The 17,106-nt window shown below is 48.6% G+C and overlaps 2 protein-coding genes across 3 annotated transcripts in view; both read left to right on the top strand.

Annotated features, from left to right (window-relative positions):
• The first annotated feature begins 619 nt into the window (after positions 1-619).
• Positions 620-14,047, top strand: dlec1 (DLEC1 cilia and flagella associated protein). Its single transcript, XM_062559056.1, has 37 exons — positions 620-954; positions 1,064-1,204; positions 1,304-1,460; positions 1,578-1,691; positions 1,777-1,955; positions 2,050-2,273; positions 3,078-3,162; positions 3,245-3,332; positions 3,546-3,719; positions 3,804-3,940; positions 4,027-4,119; positions 4,209-4,299; positions 4,399-4,561; positions 4,718-4,910; positions 5,014-5,090; positions 5,232-5,394; positions 5,494-5,590; positions 5,733-5,863; positions 5,989-6,150; positions 6,248-6,378; positions 6,520-6,670; positions 6,777-6,893; positions 7,251-7,372; positions 7,456-7,641; positions 7,714-7,781; positions 7,861-8,011; positions 8,108-8,376; positions 8,622-8,833; positions 9,004-9,162; positions 9,262-9,384; positions 9,480-9,574; positions 9,688-9,781; positions 9,884-10,030; positions 10,125-10,286; positions 10,363-10,513; positions 11,004-11,121; positions 11,218-14,047. The coding sequence occupies exons 1-37, from the start codon at positions 871-873 to the stop codon at positions 11,330-11,332; spliced, it is 5,124 nt and encodes a 1,707-aa protein (XP_062415040.1). The 5' UTR covers positions 620-870; the 3' UTR covers positions 11,333-14,047.
• A 526-nt stretch (positions 14,048-14,573) lies between these two features.
• map3k22 (mitogen-activated protein kinase kinase kinase 22) overlaps positions 14,574-17,106 on the top strand; it is a 32,971-nt gene continuing 30,438 nt past the window's right edge. The window contains exon 1 of one of the 2 annotated variants that reach the window (XM_037456186.2): positions 14,574-15,476. The gene's annotated coding sequence lies outside the window, so the exon portion shown is untranslated. The remainder of the gene's footprint in view (positions 15,477-17,106) is intronic. The other variant, XM_037456185.2, reaches the window with a different exon arrangement.

Raw genomic sequence — 17,106 nt, 5'->3', positions numbered from 1 at the left:
TGAGCAACGGCTGATGGGCACAGTCAAAGGGGTTGTTTCTGGAATCGCTGGAATCTCTTTAACAAAACACAAAACAAAATTTACAAAAAAGGAATTTAGAAAAAGCGCCACTTCTGGTGAAGCTTGTCTTTTTGCCCGTGGCGGACACAGCTTTGAGAATACCTTCCGTTGCAGGATTGGCACCAACATTCCCTTTCAGTATCACACGTTTGCATTGTAAAATAACAGAGAGCTGCTCTTTCCAAGTGACTTCTGTGAAAATAAGTCACACGGTTTAATTGTTTGATAAACATTATGCTCCCAACGAGTTAGTGATTTTGGCCACTGTGCCAGATGAGAGTAACAAAAGAAATAATAATATATAATGGGTTTGCACCTTCAACATACACAAATAATTTATTATTCACAGCAGGAAAACGTTTGTTCTTCAGCTGATGTTGCATTGGTGTGTTACAGTTTTATAAATTCCTGTGGTGGAAATAAAGCAAGCTGGCTAGTGAGCTTTTTTCAGTAATGGTTTGTACCCCCCCCCCCCCCTTTCCCAAATCCCCAATCCGCACATTAATAACGTTGATAACGATGGTCCCAGTGAACCAGTGACTTCGCTCGTCTACCCACAGCGGACGTGTCATTAGCTGTTGCTATGGAAACCATTACACAAACATGGCGGACAGCATCGAGCCCAGCAAAGACGCCGCTGCATGTTTGCAGGTCGTCTAAAGAACAATCCGCTGACGCCACACGTCACTGCTGACGTCGCGTTGGCGCGCTGACAAACCGGTGCGCGTGAATTGACGCGGGTTCACTTAATTGAACGGTGACCCCACGTGACTTTGACGCACAGCACATTTAATCCTCGGCGCGGACACCATGCAGGACGAGCCGGAGACAAGAGAAGCCTCTCGTCCCGATCCGTCCTCTGACGCGCACAGGCCCGCGTCGACACAGTCGCAGGTATGCACACCCGTTGCTATGGTTACTGAACCTCATTAGCTGTAATGATGAAGAAGAAAAAAACAAAAACAACTTCACGTTTTAAAACAATCCCTGTCTCGTTCATCAGGACATTTCTCACGTGTTAGCGAGCACTTTTAAGGACCTGTACACAAGAGACGTCATTGGGAGAGACACTCTGTCCAGCCTGGTGAAGACAAACAAAGGGCGAAGCAGCCACCATAACACATATGTTGTAGAGCTGCAGCAGGTAACCCGACAACGGCGTTGCTGGGACTGCAAACATTCATTAGAGGAAATTACACCGTTTTTTTTATGAGTGATGTCCTTTACTTTCCAATCCCCACAGGCTCATTGTGAATATGACCGGCGTATGAAGGAGGCCGACATGCTGGAGAGTCACATCATCGAGGCCAGAGCTCGGGCCGCCGCCACAGAAAGCGCGGCCTACGAGAGAATGAGAGAAGAGATGGGAGGCGTTCAGGATCCCCGGGCCCTTCTCACAGGTGTGAGGGAAACATTGTCAGGAATGATCTCACACTGTCTTAAAAATGACCTGTAATTGATATATCCGTTGAATGTAAAGAGATGTTATTTGACGTATTTTGAATGTCTATTTTCAGTCGAATCTGCCTTTTCATGGTGTGTGGACAATGATCTTCTCAAAAAGAACGGCCTGATTTCCCCCCAGGACTACTTACCTTCACAAAAACCACGGCATAGACCTCCGGCACCAAGTAAATCTCCCCATTTTGGATGAATCCTAAAATATCATGGCCAATGTGTTTTGGCTCCATGTTTGATTTATTCTTCTCTCGTCAGTAAAATCGAATCCCGCCAAACCTACCGTCGCCATGCACGTGTCCAAGGAGCCTCGGGATGACGGCTATACTCCAATGCCCAGCCCAGAAAGGGTCGTCCAAGGAATGAATGAGTCAAAACGCAGCCTGACTCTCGATCCCAGCTCAGATATGGCAAAGAGTAAGAAATCTACCCGAGAGGTGAGGAGCCACAAGGTCTGAACCAGCGATTCTGAGTAACCCTGGGAACAAAAGGGAGGCCTGATCACACCGTTGTTCCGTCACTATGTGTCAGGGGGCCGACCAGTCCAAAGCCAGACCAAAGTGGAAGGGCGAGCCCAGCGCAAAGGATCGGGCCGAGGGTTGTGAAGAACTCCAGAGGCTGAAGGATCGCCAGAACTTCCTCCGCAATCCTCGCTTCCTTCCTCCGAACGCACAGCAGGGCGAAACGTCCCTCGTCCGCCCCGGAGCAAGAGTGGAGAAGAAGGAGCATGTAAGGAGCGTGATGGAGAAGCAAAGGTAGCTGGAGTGTGCCGAGTAAATTTCACAGTAAATGCTTGAGGAAATTGGGTTAGAATATAAAATCCCTCTTCAGTATTAAATGCGTTGCCAGGTTGTTTCAGTCAATATAATTCATTCTATTAAAACACCTTTAATAATGTTGTGCTGGCTGCACATTGCGAGTATAAATGGATTGTGCCGAGCTTGAAATTACGCAATACACACGTCTTATCAGAGTGTAAAGCCGAGGTTGTATTTCTACATCTTCAATTTAACCTTGACAAAACAATCGCATTACAAGAAACGAACGCGTCACATGGCCCGCATCACCTCCTTTTGCAGACTGACTGAATGTCAGCAATTGGATCTTTGAAAATTTTGAAAGATATATTTTAACACGGCTGCGACCCAGAAAAAAAACACACACAGAAGGTGAAACGAGACACGTCCTGCATTAAGAGCCAAGTATCCATTAGGAGAGACGGGTTGGCTTGTATTTTCATACAAGCACTCCACTGGCAGGATGTGGTGCACTGTTTGACAGCAAGACTTGTGCTAACTATAGTAACAGAAGGTCAGGTTCATGTTTTATATACATGCATGATCCTTTATACCTTTATGCTTAATAGGTCAGCTGATTGGTTGGAATTGAAGCCTTCTGTCCTATTTTAGTGCAGCCCCAGCTTTGATGGAACCATAAAGGCCAAAGACAATATTTTCTTTGTCATGTATGGAAAGTGAAAACAGAAATGTTTCCTTGTGGTTTAGAGGCTTTCTGAATAATCTGAATAATTGTTTTTTGGTTCACGTTCTTCCTGGAAGCTCAACGGAAAATCCTCCCCCAGCCTTCCTGGCAAAGCCTTCAGAGGTGCTTTTCACTGACTACAGCGTGGGGCATGTTTATGAGGTATGCTTCATATTTTACACAACAAATAAATAGCTTCTTTTCAATGAGTAGTGTACCATGGCATGCCCTTTTCCTACCCCAGGCCTCTCTGGAGCTGATAAACGTGACTTCCGCGAGCCGCACTCTCCGAGTCATCGCTCCTACCACTCCTTACTTTTCTATAGGCCTGGGTGAGCCCTTTTTTCTTCGTATTTTGATCGTACTGCATTCCTGTTCCTGCTGAGAGGCGGGTCATAATCGACTGTAATTGCTATCCAAAAGGCACGCAAGATCCTCTGCAAATTGTGATTCCCCTGTTTTGAATATTGTAACAAAAACTACAAGAAGATAAGAAGCGCACATGGGAATTCATAGGGATTCATATTAAGGTTATGTCTCTGCAGGGAGATTCCCTGGCGAGGGCGGCGCTGTTGCCCCGGGGATGAGCTGTAGGTACACGGTGCGCTTCGCCCCGGAATCCTTGGGGGACTACGAGGACCAAATAGTGGTGAAGGCCCATGGCGGACAACGGTTCGGGGTTCCCATCTTGGCCAGAAGACCCCCGCCTATACTCACACGTGAGCCCCACGCCGACGCGCCCACCTTGCGCTGTTGTGCGCTGCTCACTGGCGCTTCAATCGGGTGCCCTGATTATTGTGCAGTGCCAAGAGTTCTGGACTGCGGCGGTTGCCTGATCGGAGGAGTGCGATCTCTCGAGTTCCCGTGCCGAAATGTCAGCGTCAGCGCCGGGACCTTCTGCGTCATCCCGAAGAGCCAGTGGCCGGCCTCGAGCCTCAGGGTAACAATCCGTCCGACACGCAAGACGCCGCAAAGCTTTGAGCTCCAATAACCAGCATGGCGTTTTCTTTCCTTTTCTTTGCGTAGTCCGTGGCAAGAAACTTCTTCTGCGAGCAGCCGCCGTTTGCGATCGGCCCGACTCTATTCGCGCTGCAGCCAGGAGAGGCCACTGTAGTGGAGGTGAGTGGATTGTGGGGGCAAAAGAACTCCCGAATAAATCCTCTGTACGCACTGAGACTGTATGTGTGTGTGTGTGTGTGTGTTTGCAGGTAAAGTTCTTTCCCATCGCTGCTGAGAGGAGCCGTCAGGTGTTCACTATTGTGTGTGACAACTGCCAAGTCAAAGACATTTCCATTGAAGGTGATTCTGAGTCGGGGATCAGGAAAACGGCGCCCGGCGATAAAGACCTGGTGGTGTATTCACTGTGCTTGTGTGTCGTCTGCATTGTGAGTCTCCCAGGTGAGGGCCAGCAGATTGCACTGGAGCTTCTTTCTGTATCCGGGGGGGAGGAGCCTCGCGTGGCGGCAGAGGTGCATGACCTCACCGCGGAGCACTTTGTCCGCTTCGGCCCGTGTAACCCTCACTGTGTGCGACAGAAGAAACTCATCATTAGAAACAATGTGTAAGCCTCACCCTCTGATACGTAACCCCCCCCCCCCCCACTACGAAACGTGTCTCCTTGTTTTTTTAAATAAACGTTCAAATGAACCGGCACAAGGGGAATAAGAGTCTCATTAGATATCTCATTGAATCTCTCTCTCTCTCTCGGGGGCCGAAGCCACTTGGAGCTGCCGTTCCACTGGCAGATCGTGAAGCCAAAGCTGCGCCCGTTCCTCCCGGGGGAAACCCTGGAGTCTTCCCATGTCCAGGACCACCTGGCCGCAGACAGGGTTTTCCATGTCAGCCCCCTAACGGGAGTCCTGCCGCCCTGCCGGGATCAAGAGTTTTTATTCACCTTCTGCCCCGAACAAGTACGGATCAGACAGTAGAAGACAGTACTTTTATCACACAGCTTTTCTGTCTCCCGTTTGCAATCTGAGAGATGATTTTGTGTCGTGTTTGTGTTTTCTTAAGTTGAAGGATCATCACAGCGTCTGTCACTTGGTCCTGAGGGATAATCCCCATCTGCCAGCAGATCCCTCTGACAATGGGTAAAGCTCCTGTGACTTTGTATGCACAGTGGTATGAGGTCATCAAATACAAAGAAGTCACATCACGCAGCAAGCTGAGCACACTTTATCTGACAAAGCATTGGGTTGTATCTGTGTGTGTGTGTGTGCGTGTAAGTCTAGTGTCCTTCAGCCCGTGCGCATCGGGGCCACCGTGGGCGATGTCATCGCCATGGAGATAGAGGTGAAGGGATCAACAGAGCCGTACCAGGTCCTACTGGAGCCCTACGCGGTTATTATCCCAGGAGAGATTTTCATTTCCTCGACCACCCGCAGGAAATTCAAGGTTTGTTGGAGTCACTTTTTCTTCCGCTATGAATGGCAGAAATTAAAATATGTCGTACCCACATTTACAGATATCCATGCTTGTTTCTGTGTGTGTTAGATGTGGAACCACAGCAAAACCTGCATCTTTTTCCAATGGGAGAAAATGTGCAGCAGCGGCTACATAATGGAAGTGGAGCCCCCTGCTGGCAGCATAGGTGCGTCACACAGTTCAACCCAGAACGGAATCATCCTACATTTACTGGCTTCGCTTGAATTGGTAAATTATGAATTGTAAACACATGTTCATTTTCTGATTTGTCGGTTTGTTGTTGATCGATCTGTCCTCCGCGGGTCAAGAGGAAAACGAGTGTTTTGACTTCGACCTGATTTTGAGTGGAGGGAAACCGGAGAAGGTTGTGACCAGTGTGGTCTGCCACATAGAGCACCACCACGAGCCCGTCACTCTGCCCGTGGAAGTCTGTTTTAAGGTAAGAACAAACAAAAATACTGTATTATTCTGAAGTGCTAACGTGTTACTGTGGCGATAATGGATTACAGTTGGTCTGCGAGCTGAGACCCCTTCATGTCCATCCTTTGCTTTTTTTTCGGACAGGGCCCCACAGTGACCCTCAGTGAGCCCAGTGTGGACTTTGGGCTCATGAGGCTTGGGGAGGAGACCCACACCACTCTGCTCCTCACTAACGTTACCCATCTGGAGGCTTCCTGGACTCTGAAGGAGAGGTGTGACAGCCAGCAGGACCACCAGGACACGCAGGTTCTATGCACACGCCGCTTAAGAAGGCTTCCTCAAAATAGCGAAACCTTCGCAGCAAAATAAAAAAATGACATGTCCACGCATCTCCGTGGCGCAGCTCTCGGTGGAACCAGGCGGAGGCGTGCTGCCCCCCTCGGCCTCTCGCAGCGTGGGCGTGCGATTCCGTCCCCGCTTCTGCCGGCGATACGAAACAGAGCTGCTGCTGGCGGTGGAGAACGGCACCGGATGGTAACGTTCACCGTCCCCCCCCCCTCCCCCTCCCCCTCCCCCTCTCTCTCTCTGAGATGAAACCACCGCTGACCCTTCCCACGACGAAGGAAGGCCACCTTCAAACGTGACGTGGGGGGCCGTGTGCGTTTCTGTTGGCAGTCACCTGCTGGTGCGCGCGGACGTGCACGCTGCCCGGGTGTGTCTGCTGGGCTGCCGGCTGCTCTTCTCTGAGCTCCACGTGGGGGTTCCCGCCGAGGCCAGCGTCACTCTCTTCAACCAGACCCTGCTGCCCTCGCGCTTCAGCTGGATGGTACGTCATGTCACCACTTCATTTACTGTGAGGGGAGCGAAGGATGCGTTCATGGGAGAAACCCCCCCCCCCCCCCTCTTCCCCCCCCCTCCCTCTACCTCCCCAGGCTCAGCTCCAGGGTAAACAGGCTGCAATGTGTGAAGCCAGGTTCGAGCCCTCCTCCGGCACCCTGGGACCTAATGTTAGTTTGCAGATCCGAGTGCATTTCATCTCTCACACAGATGTAAGTATCGAGGTTTTTAAAGTCCCAGTGGAAGTGAAGTTTTCTTCTGTTTCCCCAGTGACCAGGATGAAGTTAAAAAGAGCTATTTTATTCATATCCTCTGCATTTGATTAGACGTAAATACACGTCATATTTTGCTTTACAGGAGGAAAAGAGGACCAAATTTAGCTATAACAAATTAAAATAAATACATGTCCATATGTTTTAAATGGGTAAATAATATTATCATTCAACCTTCATTGAAGACTCATCACCTGAGTACGGGAACGCAAAGGAGGCAATTCTCGTTCTATACTGTGATGAGAGCAGCTAAAAGATTCCACCTTTAATAATGCTCATATTTGTGTCTTTGTCCAGCTGGATGTGACTGAGGTGGCCGCTCTGTGTGAAGTCCAGGGGATGAGTTCTCCTCTTGTTGTTGCAATCACGGCTTCCAACACCCAAACTCTCCGCGTGTCCTACTCACTGCCCACAGTCTGGTAGTAACCTCGGCTTAAAGCCTGTTATCTCACCACCTCCACTGACCCCACAGCACAAGTGACATTTTCCCTCTTTCCTTTAGCTCTCCTCCAGATGGAGACAGACCTTCTAAACTGTTGCTGGACTTTGGCGGCGACGTCGTTTTACACCGAGCCGTAACCAAGCAGTTACTGATAACCAATCAAACTGCCATCGCGGCCCCTTTCCACATAGAGGCGGATTATTTCACCGGCCGTGCTTCGAAGCCAGATATCCAGTCAGAGAAAAGGTATAAAAAGCTTTTTTGAAAAGGAACTGGCTCCCTAACCCTAAATAATCCATTACGGCATTTTAATCACAGACTGACATACGTCAAGAAGCCCCTTCACCCTGTTCAGGCCCAGAAGGAAGCAGGAAAAGCACTGGAGGGTGAGCTCAGCTTTTCCTCGCGGCGCACACTTTCCAAAACGCAGTGGGTTCCGTGCAAACGTCCCGTGTCCGTCGGCAGAGTTCGTGAGCGGCCTGCTGGCCCACGGGAAAGGGGCAGCCTTCTTTGTCCGTCCCAACGCCGGCACGCTGGGACCCTTTGAGGCGCAGGCCGTGGACGTCACCGCCTACACGGACATGTGGGGCGAATACAGAGACCGCCTCACGTGCAAAGTACGACGCCATCGCAAGTCACAAGTGACGGCTACGTAAAGCTTTAGAAATGACTTTGCGGAATGTTGAAAATGTCCTTTTTTTCCCCTCCCGTGGGTGGGGGACCTCGAGCCCACGTCCGTCCCCGTGCAGATGACGGTGACGGGCTGCCCGCTCTACTTCCAAGCGACGGGCCCACGCCAGCACGGGCAGGAGCAGGTTCCCGGCTCCTCCTCCTCCCCCCACGTCGGAAAGGCGCGTCCCGATGGCATCGGGCCTGTGTCGGTGGGACAAATTCCCGCTTGCGTCCTTAGGTTTGGCGCTCATGTACCCGGAGGCGACACGGTGTCTCGTTCTCTTCGCATCAACAATCCGAGCCCGTTTGGTAAGTGGAAGCGCGGCCGGTTACAACTACCCACAATGCTCCAGGTGTCTCAGCTGAAGGCTTTCTGAGAGGTTTCCTGAGCTACACCCGAGCTCTCAACTTGAAAGAGGTCTGCTTCTTAGTCTGTTGGTCCCGATACGTGGACTACTGGGACCTCTCAGACCCTCACTGTCCACGCCCCCCCTCCCCCCCTCCTCCGTGGGGGTCAACAGAGTTGTGTAATGTAAACGTTTGCGCCCCACCAGACATTCGCTTGGACTGGGAGACGTATAACGTGGATCCGGAGGACGACAAGCTGGTGGACCTCGTGGTGGCGTACGGAGACGCCTTTCCAGTCAAAGGCGCCGAGCCGTCCAGCGGGGCGTCGAGCGCCTCCGGTGGGACTGTTCAAGCGGCCCGGCGGAGAAATACGACCCCGGGCTCCGAGGGGACGAGCTCCTCCGTCTGCGGCGCGGCCGTGAGTATTGTTTTAAAATCCCGACGCGGATGCATGAACATAAACTTGAAATGACTTTTATGTGACGACGCCTCCGCTGGGAAATTCTCGCGCCGATGCCCCCCCCACCCGGCGAGGGAGGCCTGGCGTGTGCGGTCGGCTCGAGCCAGCTTCAGTTCTATTGATTTCAGAGCGAGGGAGGGGAGGAACGTGTGTCCGAGGAGGACTGCGACGAAGAGGAAACCTCTCCTTATCCCGCTCCTGCAAAGAAGAAACCGATCTCGGTTCACATCAGACCTCACGTGGGCACCCGCTCGGATTACCCATACTGCATCACACCCGAGCAAATAGTACGTCGGCGAGGCTTGGGGCCACACACACACACACACCCGCTCGGCCACTCTGCTTTGAGCCACCCCTTTTATTGTATTTTTTTTTTGTCTCCCAAGGTGATTCCGGCAAAGAGCAGCGGCACCATCCGCGTGTCCTTCACGCCTTCGGCTGTCCCCGGGTCGGGTCGCGAGTCCAGATGTGCGGGCCTGGCTCTGGGCTTCATGAGTCTAGACGCCGAGGTGACGCAGAACGCGGTCTTTCCCAATGTTTGATCCTGTAAAAGACCAGAAGGAGACCCCGAATTCCCTCCACGCTGTTTTGTGTCTGTCGACAGTCGGCCGCCTGCGTCCCGGGGAAAGTGGGAAGAGCACAGGGTTTGGACCTGGAGCCCGTCAGAATGGATCTACTGGCAGCCATTAAGCCCGCAGTGTGAGCAATTATATTCATACCGAGTCCACAAAGCCCCAAAGGAATTCCTTAAATTAAAAAGGGCAAGAAGTGGTCTGATTAACTTTTTATATCCCCCCGCCGGTTCGATGCAGGCTGGTGGTGCAGATGGAGGAGGAGGACGACGACGACGGGGTGCTGCGGTTTCACGCCTCGGCTGGTGATTTAGTGACAGCCGAATCGGGGGAGGTCGGTCTGAAGAAAATCTACAGCACTAATCAAACGTCCCCCCGAGACGCCGGCGAGCGAGGACGCGCCATCCATCGCTTCTCTGCTCTCTTCTTCCCGCAGCCGGTGGTTGGTGAATTTGACACCGCGCGGGGCCTGCGGTTGAGAAACGACTCCGCCGCGCCCCTCCGCTTCCGGCTGGAGACCCAGCCTCCCTTCAGGGTTCTCAAGCAGCGGCTTCTGGTGCTGCAGCCTCAGCAACGCGTGCAGGTGAGATGGGGAGGTCATGCTGCTGGATAGCACAACCACCGCATGCATGGGCAGAGTGATGTTCCCCCTGAAGGACTCTCCCTGCGAATGCTAGGTGAAGGTGGCCTTCCACTGCTCCCTGCCCCTGCTGGATCACGCAGACCAGGCAGCCGGGGAGCTCCCTCCCGGGGTGATGCTGATCCAGTGTGGAAGGGAGGGAAGGAAGCTGATGTTCCAGCAGAACCTCCTGATTCACCACAGCAGCAACGCCCCGCAGGTCAGACGCTGTGCGGTGGGGGAATGACGTGACTTCATTATTTATTTAGTTATTGTAAACACTCGTGTCTGTGCAGACGGTGCCTCTCTGCGCCCACCTGTCGCTCGCCACGGTGCGGCTGTCCAGGGGAGGCGTGGACTTCGGCTTCTGCTACGTGGGCCAGACGCAGATAATAGAAGTCAACCTGTCCAAACACGGGGCCCACACCTACTGGAGATCCGTCATAGGTATCTGCCCATACCGCACACACATTTCGGGGGGGCATTTTCCAGTAACGCACTCATGAAAGCTACACGCCGGTAAAGGTAAATCTTTATAGTTATCAACAACAGCAACAAAGAAAGGAGAGAACAGCCACGGCGTAAGCTTCATTGCGTCTGGAGCTTCGACGCCTGTTTTCAGGGTGAATTAAATGCTCTGGCATAAACTACAGAAAGTAAATGTTATCGTTTCGTTTTGCTAGATTTGCAATTTTTCTTGCCGGCATCACTGTTGAGCCGATGGGTGACTGACTCAACCTTCTTTTAAATACAATGAGTTTAAAATACAACCATTTCTCTTTTGTTTGCTCTAATAATGAGAAGGTCAATTACGAGTCACCTTCCTTCCTTCCTTTCAGATCGTCAACCTGTAATTGCCTCATCTGTTTTCCTGTGTGTGTGTGTGTGTGTGTGTGTGTGTGTGTGTGTGTGTGTGTGTGTGTGTGTGTGTTTGTAGAGTCCGAGCAGGGAGACTCTGGTGTGTTCAGTGTCACACCGGACTCCGGGCTCCTCCGCTCAAAGGAGCCGCACGTCACCGGCTGCAGTCAATGTCTCCAGATCGGCTTCACCCCCAGGTCACAACCCGCAGACATTATGAGCCCCCCCCCCCGACATCCCAAAAAAAAAAAAACGTGCTCGACTTTGAGATGGTTGCATCCGATGTGTTGCAGTGAGAACAGAGAGTTCAAGGCCGCCGTGGTAATCCGGTCCCCTCTGGTGAAGACCCCCCTCAGCCTGCAGCTCCAGGGAGCGGGATCCTATGACGAGGTGCACAGGTCCAGCTAGATCACCTGCTCTCCTCAAAGCAACCTGTGCATTCATTCTTATGGAAAAATGTAAATATATGTAAAGAACAACTTGTCAGGTCTCCATCACTTTATTATATATAAATGTACTTTTATTGGTAAGTAAATGATGATGCGAGAGGTTTGCTATCAACACAATACATTTAATGGGATGAGACCTAACTAGCGGGAGACAGTCACTGAATCACAGCCAAGATTTATACAACTAAATATGAAAGTGAGTTGAGTATGACACGTGTAGTGCAATACGCTCACTCAGCTGATATTATGCATTCATGTTACATATTAAGACTCAAGGTACAATGCCATTAGCTATGTGTCACGCAAGCATAAATGGTATCAAAGCTGCACTTAATTGCCTCATTAGAGGAGATGTTAGAAAACTGTCTTTGTAACCGCAGTACCAAGTTTTGATTTCTAGTCCTCCCTTGGAGTCCAATAAATCGTAGGCAGCAGCAGGAAGCTCCCACTCCAGCCCCAGTGCACATGGACACTGTGCGATGAGCCCTGCAGACACTTTGCACAACAGGGAAATACTGGGAAGGATTATCAGCAAAAGCCTTCTGAACGTGTTTTTCTTCTCCAAATGAGCTGTGGGGCTGTTCAACACTGTCTGAACAGATGGCTGCAGCTTAATACTCATCACAACAAATAACTAATTGCTATTATCTTCACCCCAAAGGTCCACCCAATAATACACCATGTACAAACTTAAGTTTCATCCGTCAAAACAATTCCACCGTTTTCTCCTCCAACGTGGAGCCCACCTGACTGGTGAGTCGACATCCGCCCCGCAAAAAGATTTTTCCCATGAATACCTTTTCAACTAAGATGGAAAAAAAAAGGCAGCTACAAGGATAAACAAAAGTTATTGCTACAGTATTCATTTGATAGCATGTCAAATCGGTGTGATTGCTGTTCACGAAACTGCAAATTTAACCCACAAGAAACACACACAAACAACCACACACACACACACAGACACCGTTATTGTTAATAACAGCAGCCTGTGGCGTTCATCCACTGCACAGTTCAGCGGTACAGAAGTCCTGAGAGGGATGCAAATGTCCAATTGATATTCAGTGCAATGAAGCAGTCTCACAACAAAACATGTCTGATCACAACAAAACATGTCTGATCGACGTGTTGAGCTAATCTGAAGGGGATCGATGCCGTGGACAAGGTCAGTGGAGCCTCCGTTGTTGTGTCTGGTCAAATATCCCAAAAGGAAGAGACAGGACTGCCCAGATTTACCTTTCTGTGCCCGTCATTCACAATGATGGTGTACAGGTGGTCTCTTTCTGTAGCTTGAAAGCTCCTGGTTCTGAGTGTCAGGAGCACGACACGTGGTTAAAGATGAGATAGAACACACCGCTGCATGGTCCGCTTCAGTGACAGGGCCCATTAGTCTGGGGCTCACGTCGCCGCGCTGGCTTATTGAACACAACGTGCCGTACGACGTGCCAGATAAATAAAGGACACGGGGTCACCAGTGTGTCCATATTCAACAGATCGGATTACAGATGTAAACAGGCAAGATACAAGTTGGTAACACACGGTAAAGGGAGGAACTTTTGGTAAATAATGAATTAATTCAATAACAATAACTAGTGCACCATTTATCTTTATGCATTTTATACATAAGCTGCAAGTGCTTCCGCTGCCTCTTGTACTCAGCAACTGTGATGTCCTAACAAATGACATTCTGTCAGATAAAAAACAGTGTCTGCACCTTCAGGAATAGCAATATGCCTTTGAGCTTAAATCACAATATACATACATTATCCAGCAGTCTAGCAAAACGGTCCCTCAAAGTTTTCACAATGGCCGAACCTAAAATACCTTTCCATTTTTCTAAAGGTGGTTTGTTTGTTGTCATTTATTGTATTATTATATTTATTAAATGAATATGTATTTCATCATTTCTGTCTTTCTTTCGATATGTTTTGTAAAACATGCTAAATGAAATATAATAAAATATATATGAATCGGCTTATTTGATGAAATTGCACTTTCTTGTTTCTTGTTCTTTGAGTTTGTATCACTACGATTACAAACTCCAAATGTTTCATCTAAATGACATGTAATTTAATGTAATATTTATATATATATTCTTCGTTATTGATGCGATAAGGTTTTCTGGTAGTGTCTGTGCCACAGAATGAATAAATAAGCACCGGCCTGTTGCCGCGTGCTGTTCTTGCTCCATGTGTCCACGGGGAGGCGCTGTTTCCCGCACTTTGCCGCCGCCGCCGCCTTGGAAACGCACCAGCGGAGAGCGTCACCGCTTCCTGGTGCTCACGTTGTTGATGACGTCACAGGCGCAGATGATCCAGGGAGAAACTCGAGCTCGTCTCCGTAGTGTGTGTGGAGACCAGCAAAGAGCAGGCTGACACAAGATAATAATAATAATTAAAAAACTTTCCTCTGGATCGCATCAGCCATCGCAGCGTATTCCTCTCAGTCAACATGAGCCGAAGCGGAGCTCTTTTGTAATTCTTCAGCACTGAGCGCAGTTTCCGGAAATATCGTTCCACTGTTTTTGGGTGAAGATTTTGCTTTGCATCTGCTGGGATTTTTTTTTTCTTCTCTTTTTTTCCTCGCTGTTCCTGACGTGTTTGTTCGTGATAATTCACTCTCATCCTCACTTCGTCCTGCAGCCACAGCTGCAACATGGAGACACATTGATCACAAGGTAACAGCTCAGTCTCCATTTTTGTATGTGAGATGACTGCATTTATACTGTTATTTCCTGTTTATAGAAAACGCAATGCCGCTGCACTTAAGTGGTGGTTTCAGATTCTAAAGTTTGTGATTTGTAGTTGAAACAGCTGTTCTTATAAAACACAACCGTGCAGCAAACTTACTAAATAGCACTTGATGTGAGGAAGTGGGAACTGTTGCCTTAACAACCACAGATGTTTCATTTCATGTATCTATTCATGTATCTATGTGATTGGATCAGTAGAGGTTCACAACCAGCCCCATATTTAGAAGAACATTAGCTAGGTGGTTTTGATAAATCCATCTTGTTCATATTCTTGCTCGAAAAAGTGTTTGCAATTTTTTTTTTTTTTTTTTTTTTTTTTACAAGTGGGCATTTCCTGTCTGAATCCCTCTGTTCACATGTTTTCATGTTCAGTTCAATTTTGAAACGTTCGAGGTCCGATTTCGAATTTCTGGGAAGTTGTAAATCACAATATACATACATTATCCAGCAGTCTAGCAAAACGGTCCCTCAAAGTTTTCACAATGGCCGAACCTAAAATACCTTTCCATTTTTCTAAAGGTGGTTTGTTTGTTGTCATTTATTGTATTATTATATTTATTAAATGAATATGTATTTCATCATTTCTGTCTTTCTTTCGATATGTTTTGTAAAACATGCTAAATGAAATATAATAAAATATATATGAATCGGCTTATTTGATGAAATTGCACTTTCTTGTTTCTTGTTCTTTGAGTTTGTATCACTACGATTACAAACTCCAAATGTTTCATCTAAATGACATGTAATTTAATGTAATATTTATATATATATTCTTCGTTATTGATGCGATAAGGTTTTCTGGTAGTGTCTGTGCCACAGAATGAATAAATAAGCACCGGCCTGTTGCCGCGTGCTGTTCTTGCTCCATGTGTCCACGGGGAGGCGCTGTTTCCCGCACTTTGCCGCCGCCGCCGCCTTGGAAACGCACCAGCGGAGAGCGTCACCGCTTCCTGGTGCTCACGTTGTTGATGACGTCACAGGCGCAGATGATCCAGGGAGAAACTCGAGCTCGTCTCCGTAGTGTGTGTGGAGACCAGCAAAGAGCAGGCTGACACAAGATAATAATAATAATTAAAAAACTTTCCTCTGGATCGCATCAGCCATCGCAGCGTATTCCTCTCAGTCAACATGAGCCGAAGCGGAGCTCTTTTGTAATTCTTCAGCACTGAGCGCAGTTTCCGGAAATATCGTTCCACTGTTTTTGGGTGAAGATTTTGCTTTGCATCTGCTGGGATTTTTTTTTTCTTCTCTTTTTTTCCTCGCTGTTCCTGACGTGTTTGTTCGTGATAATTCACTCTCATCCTCACTTCGTCCTGCAGCCACAGCTGCAACATGGAGACACATTGATCACAAGGTAACAGCTCAGTCTCCATTTTTGTATGTGAGATGACTGCATTTATACTGTTATTTCCTGTTTATAGAAAACGCAATGCCGCTGCACTTAAGTGGTGGTTTCAGATTCTAAAGTTTGTGATTTGTAGTTGAAACAGCTGTTCTTATAAAACACAACCGTGCAGCAAACTTACTAAATAGCACTTGATGTGAGGAAGTGGGAACTGTTGCCTTAACAACCACAGATGTTTCATTTCATGTATCTATTCATGTATCTATGTGATTGGATCAGTAGAGGTTCACAACCAGCCCCATATTTAGAAGAACATTAGCTAGGTGGTTTTGATAAATCCATCTTGTTCATATTCTTGCTCGAAAAAGTGTTTGCAATTTTTTTTTTTTTTTTTTTTTTTTTACAAGTGGGCATTTCCTGTCTGAATCCCCCCCCCCCCCCCCCTAAGTATTTTGAGTCCAACCTGCTGTGGGGTAAAAGTGAGAAGGATGGAAGCTTCGTCCGCACCTCAACCAGACCCGACCTCCTGAGACAAATGAGTTTTTAATCGGGCCATCGTGTTCATCAAACCAAACCAAATGTGTCTCGAGCCGCCGACTGACCAAACCAGTCCGTTTGGCTGATAGCGGTGCCGGGGTCCCACGGTAAATACGCCAGCCAGTAAAACGGAAGCAACCAGTCTCTGATTGTGTTTTGATAGGACTAATGGGGAAGAGGGTTTTTTTTCTTTTTTCTTTACGCGGGGTTAAACCAAAAGTCCTCCCAGCAGAGAGAGAGAGAGAGAGTTGGTGCTGCCGTCCCCTCCGAGTGTCCTTCAGAGGGGCCAAATCCACAGAAAGCCTCGGTGCTCGCCAGACGCCCACTGACCAGGGGGCTGGAGGTGAAAGGTTGCGGTTGAGTCATAGAAACGGGCCTATTATCTGCCCTCGAAGGCCGGTTCTGGACGTCGCCTGGGTAACGGCAGTCAACAAAACATGTTTGCAAGCGCCGTCGCTTGTTAACAGGCTCGAGGCCGGATTATTGGTGAATAACCGCGCGCGCCGTGTCTCTCGGCGGAAACGTGGGACTTGCTTTGCAAACTATTTCTTCACTTTTTACAGATTCTTCAGTTTAATTCAGAGCACAGACTTTAAGCTTTAAAAACAAATGAAAAAGCTGTTGGTTGCATTATGGGAAAATGACCGCGGATAAAACTGCTGCCTTCGCTTTCGCCTTTTTCCTCCCTGATCTGCCGACTGCGAGTCCAAAAACTTTGTGAAAGAGCAACATTAAATAGCTGGAGTAACCCTTTCCAAAACTCTAAGCATTAACCTATAACTACAACGCAAACACCCTCTATTGAATCGAAGCTGCAGACATACCTGCCTCACGCACATGTGCCCGAAGCCGTACTCCTCCAAAGAGCTCAGACAAACCTTCTTTCCTTCCATCTTTGTTGCAATAAGTTGAATATTTGCAGACCAAATACTTTCCCCCGGAACATAATAAATAAAAGCCCACATGTGTTAAAACCAAGCTGTTAGGTCCAGGGATACCTTATTATTATTATTATTATTAATAATAATCAATGCTAACACAGCCTGTCAGAGAAAATAAAAAACAAGTAAGCGTTCTCAGTCATCTGCAGAGACGGGGAGAG

The sequence above is a fragment of the Pungitius pungitius genome, chromosome 19 (genome assembly GCF_949316345.1).
Source record: "Pungitius pungitius chromosome 19, fPunPun2.1, whole genome shotgun sequence".
Taxonomy (NCBI): domain Eukaryota; kingdom Metazoa; phylum Chordata; class Actinopteri; order Perciformes; family Gasterosteidae; genus Pungitius; species Pungitius pungitius.
The sequence above is the reverse complement of the archived record's forward strand: the minus strand, read 5'-3'. Positions and strand labels throughout refer to the sequence as shown.

What these genes read in the sequence shown, in the direction of transcription:
- dlec1 (XM_062559056.1), top strand. Translation starts at nt 871, where the DNA reads ATGCAGGACGAGCCGGAGACAAGAGAAGCCTCTCGTCCCGATCCGTCC. An exon ending in GCAGATCCCTCTGACAATGG is followed by an intron (nt 5,091 to 5,231) that starts GTAAAGCTCCTG and finishes GTGTAAGTCTAG; the next exon opens with TGTCCTTCAGCCCGTGCGCA. An exon ending in AGCAGGAAAAGCACTGGAGG is followed by an intron (nt 7,782 to 7,860) that starts GTGAGCTCAGCT and finishes GTCCGTCGGCAG; the next exon opens with AGTTCGTGAGCGGCCTGCTG.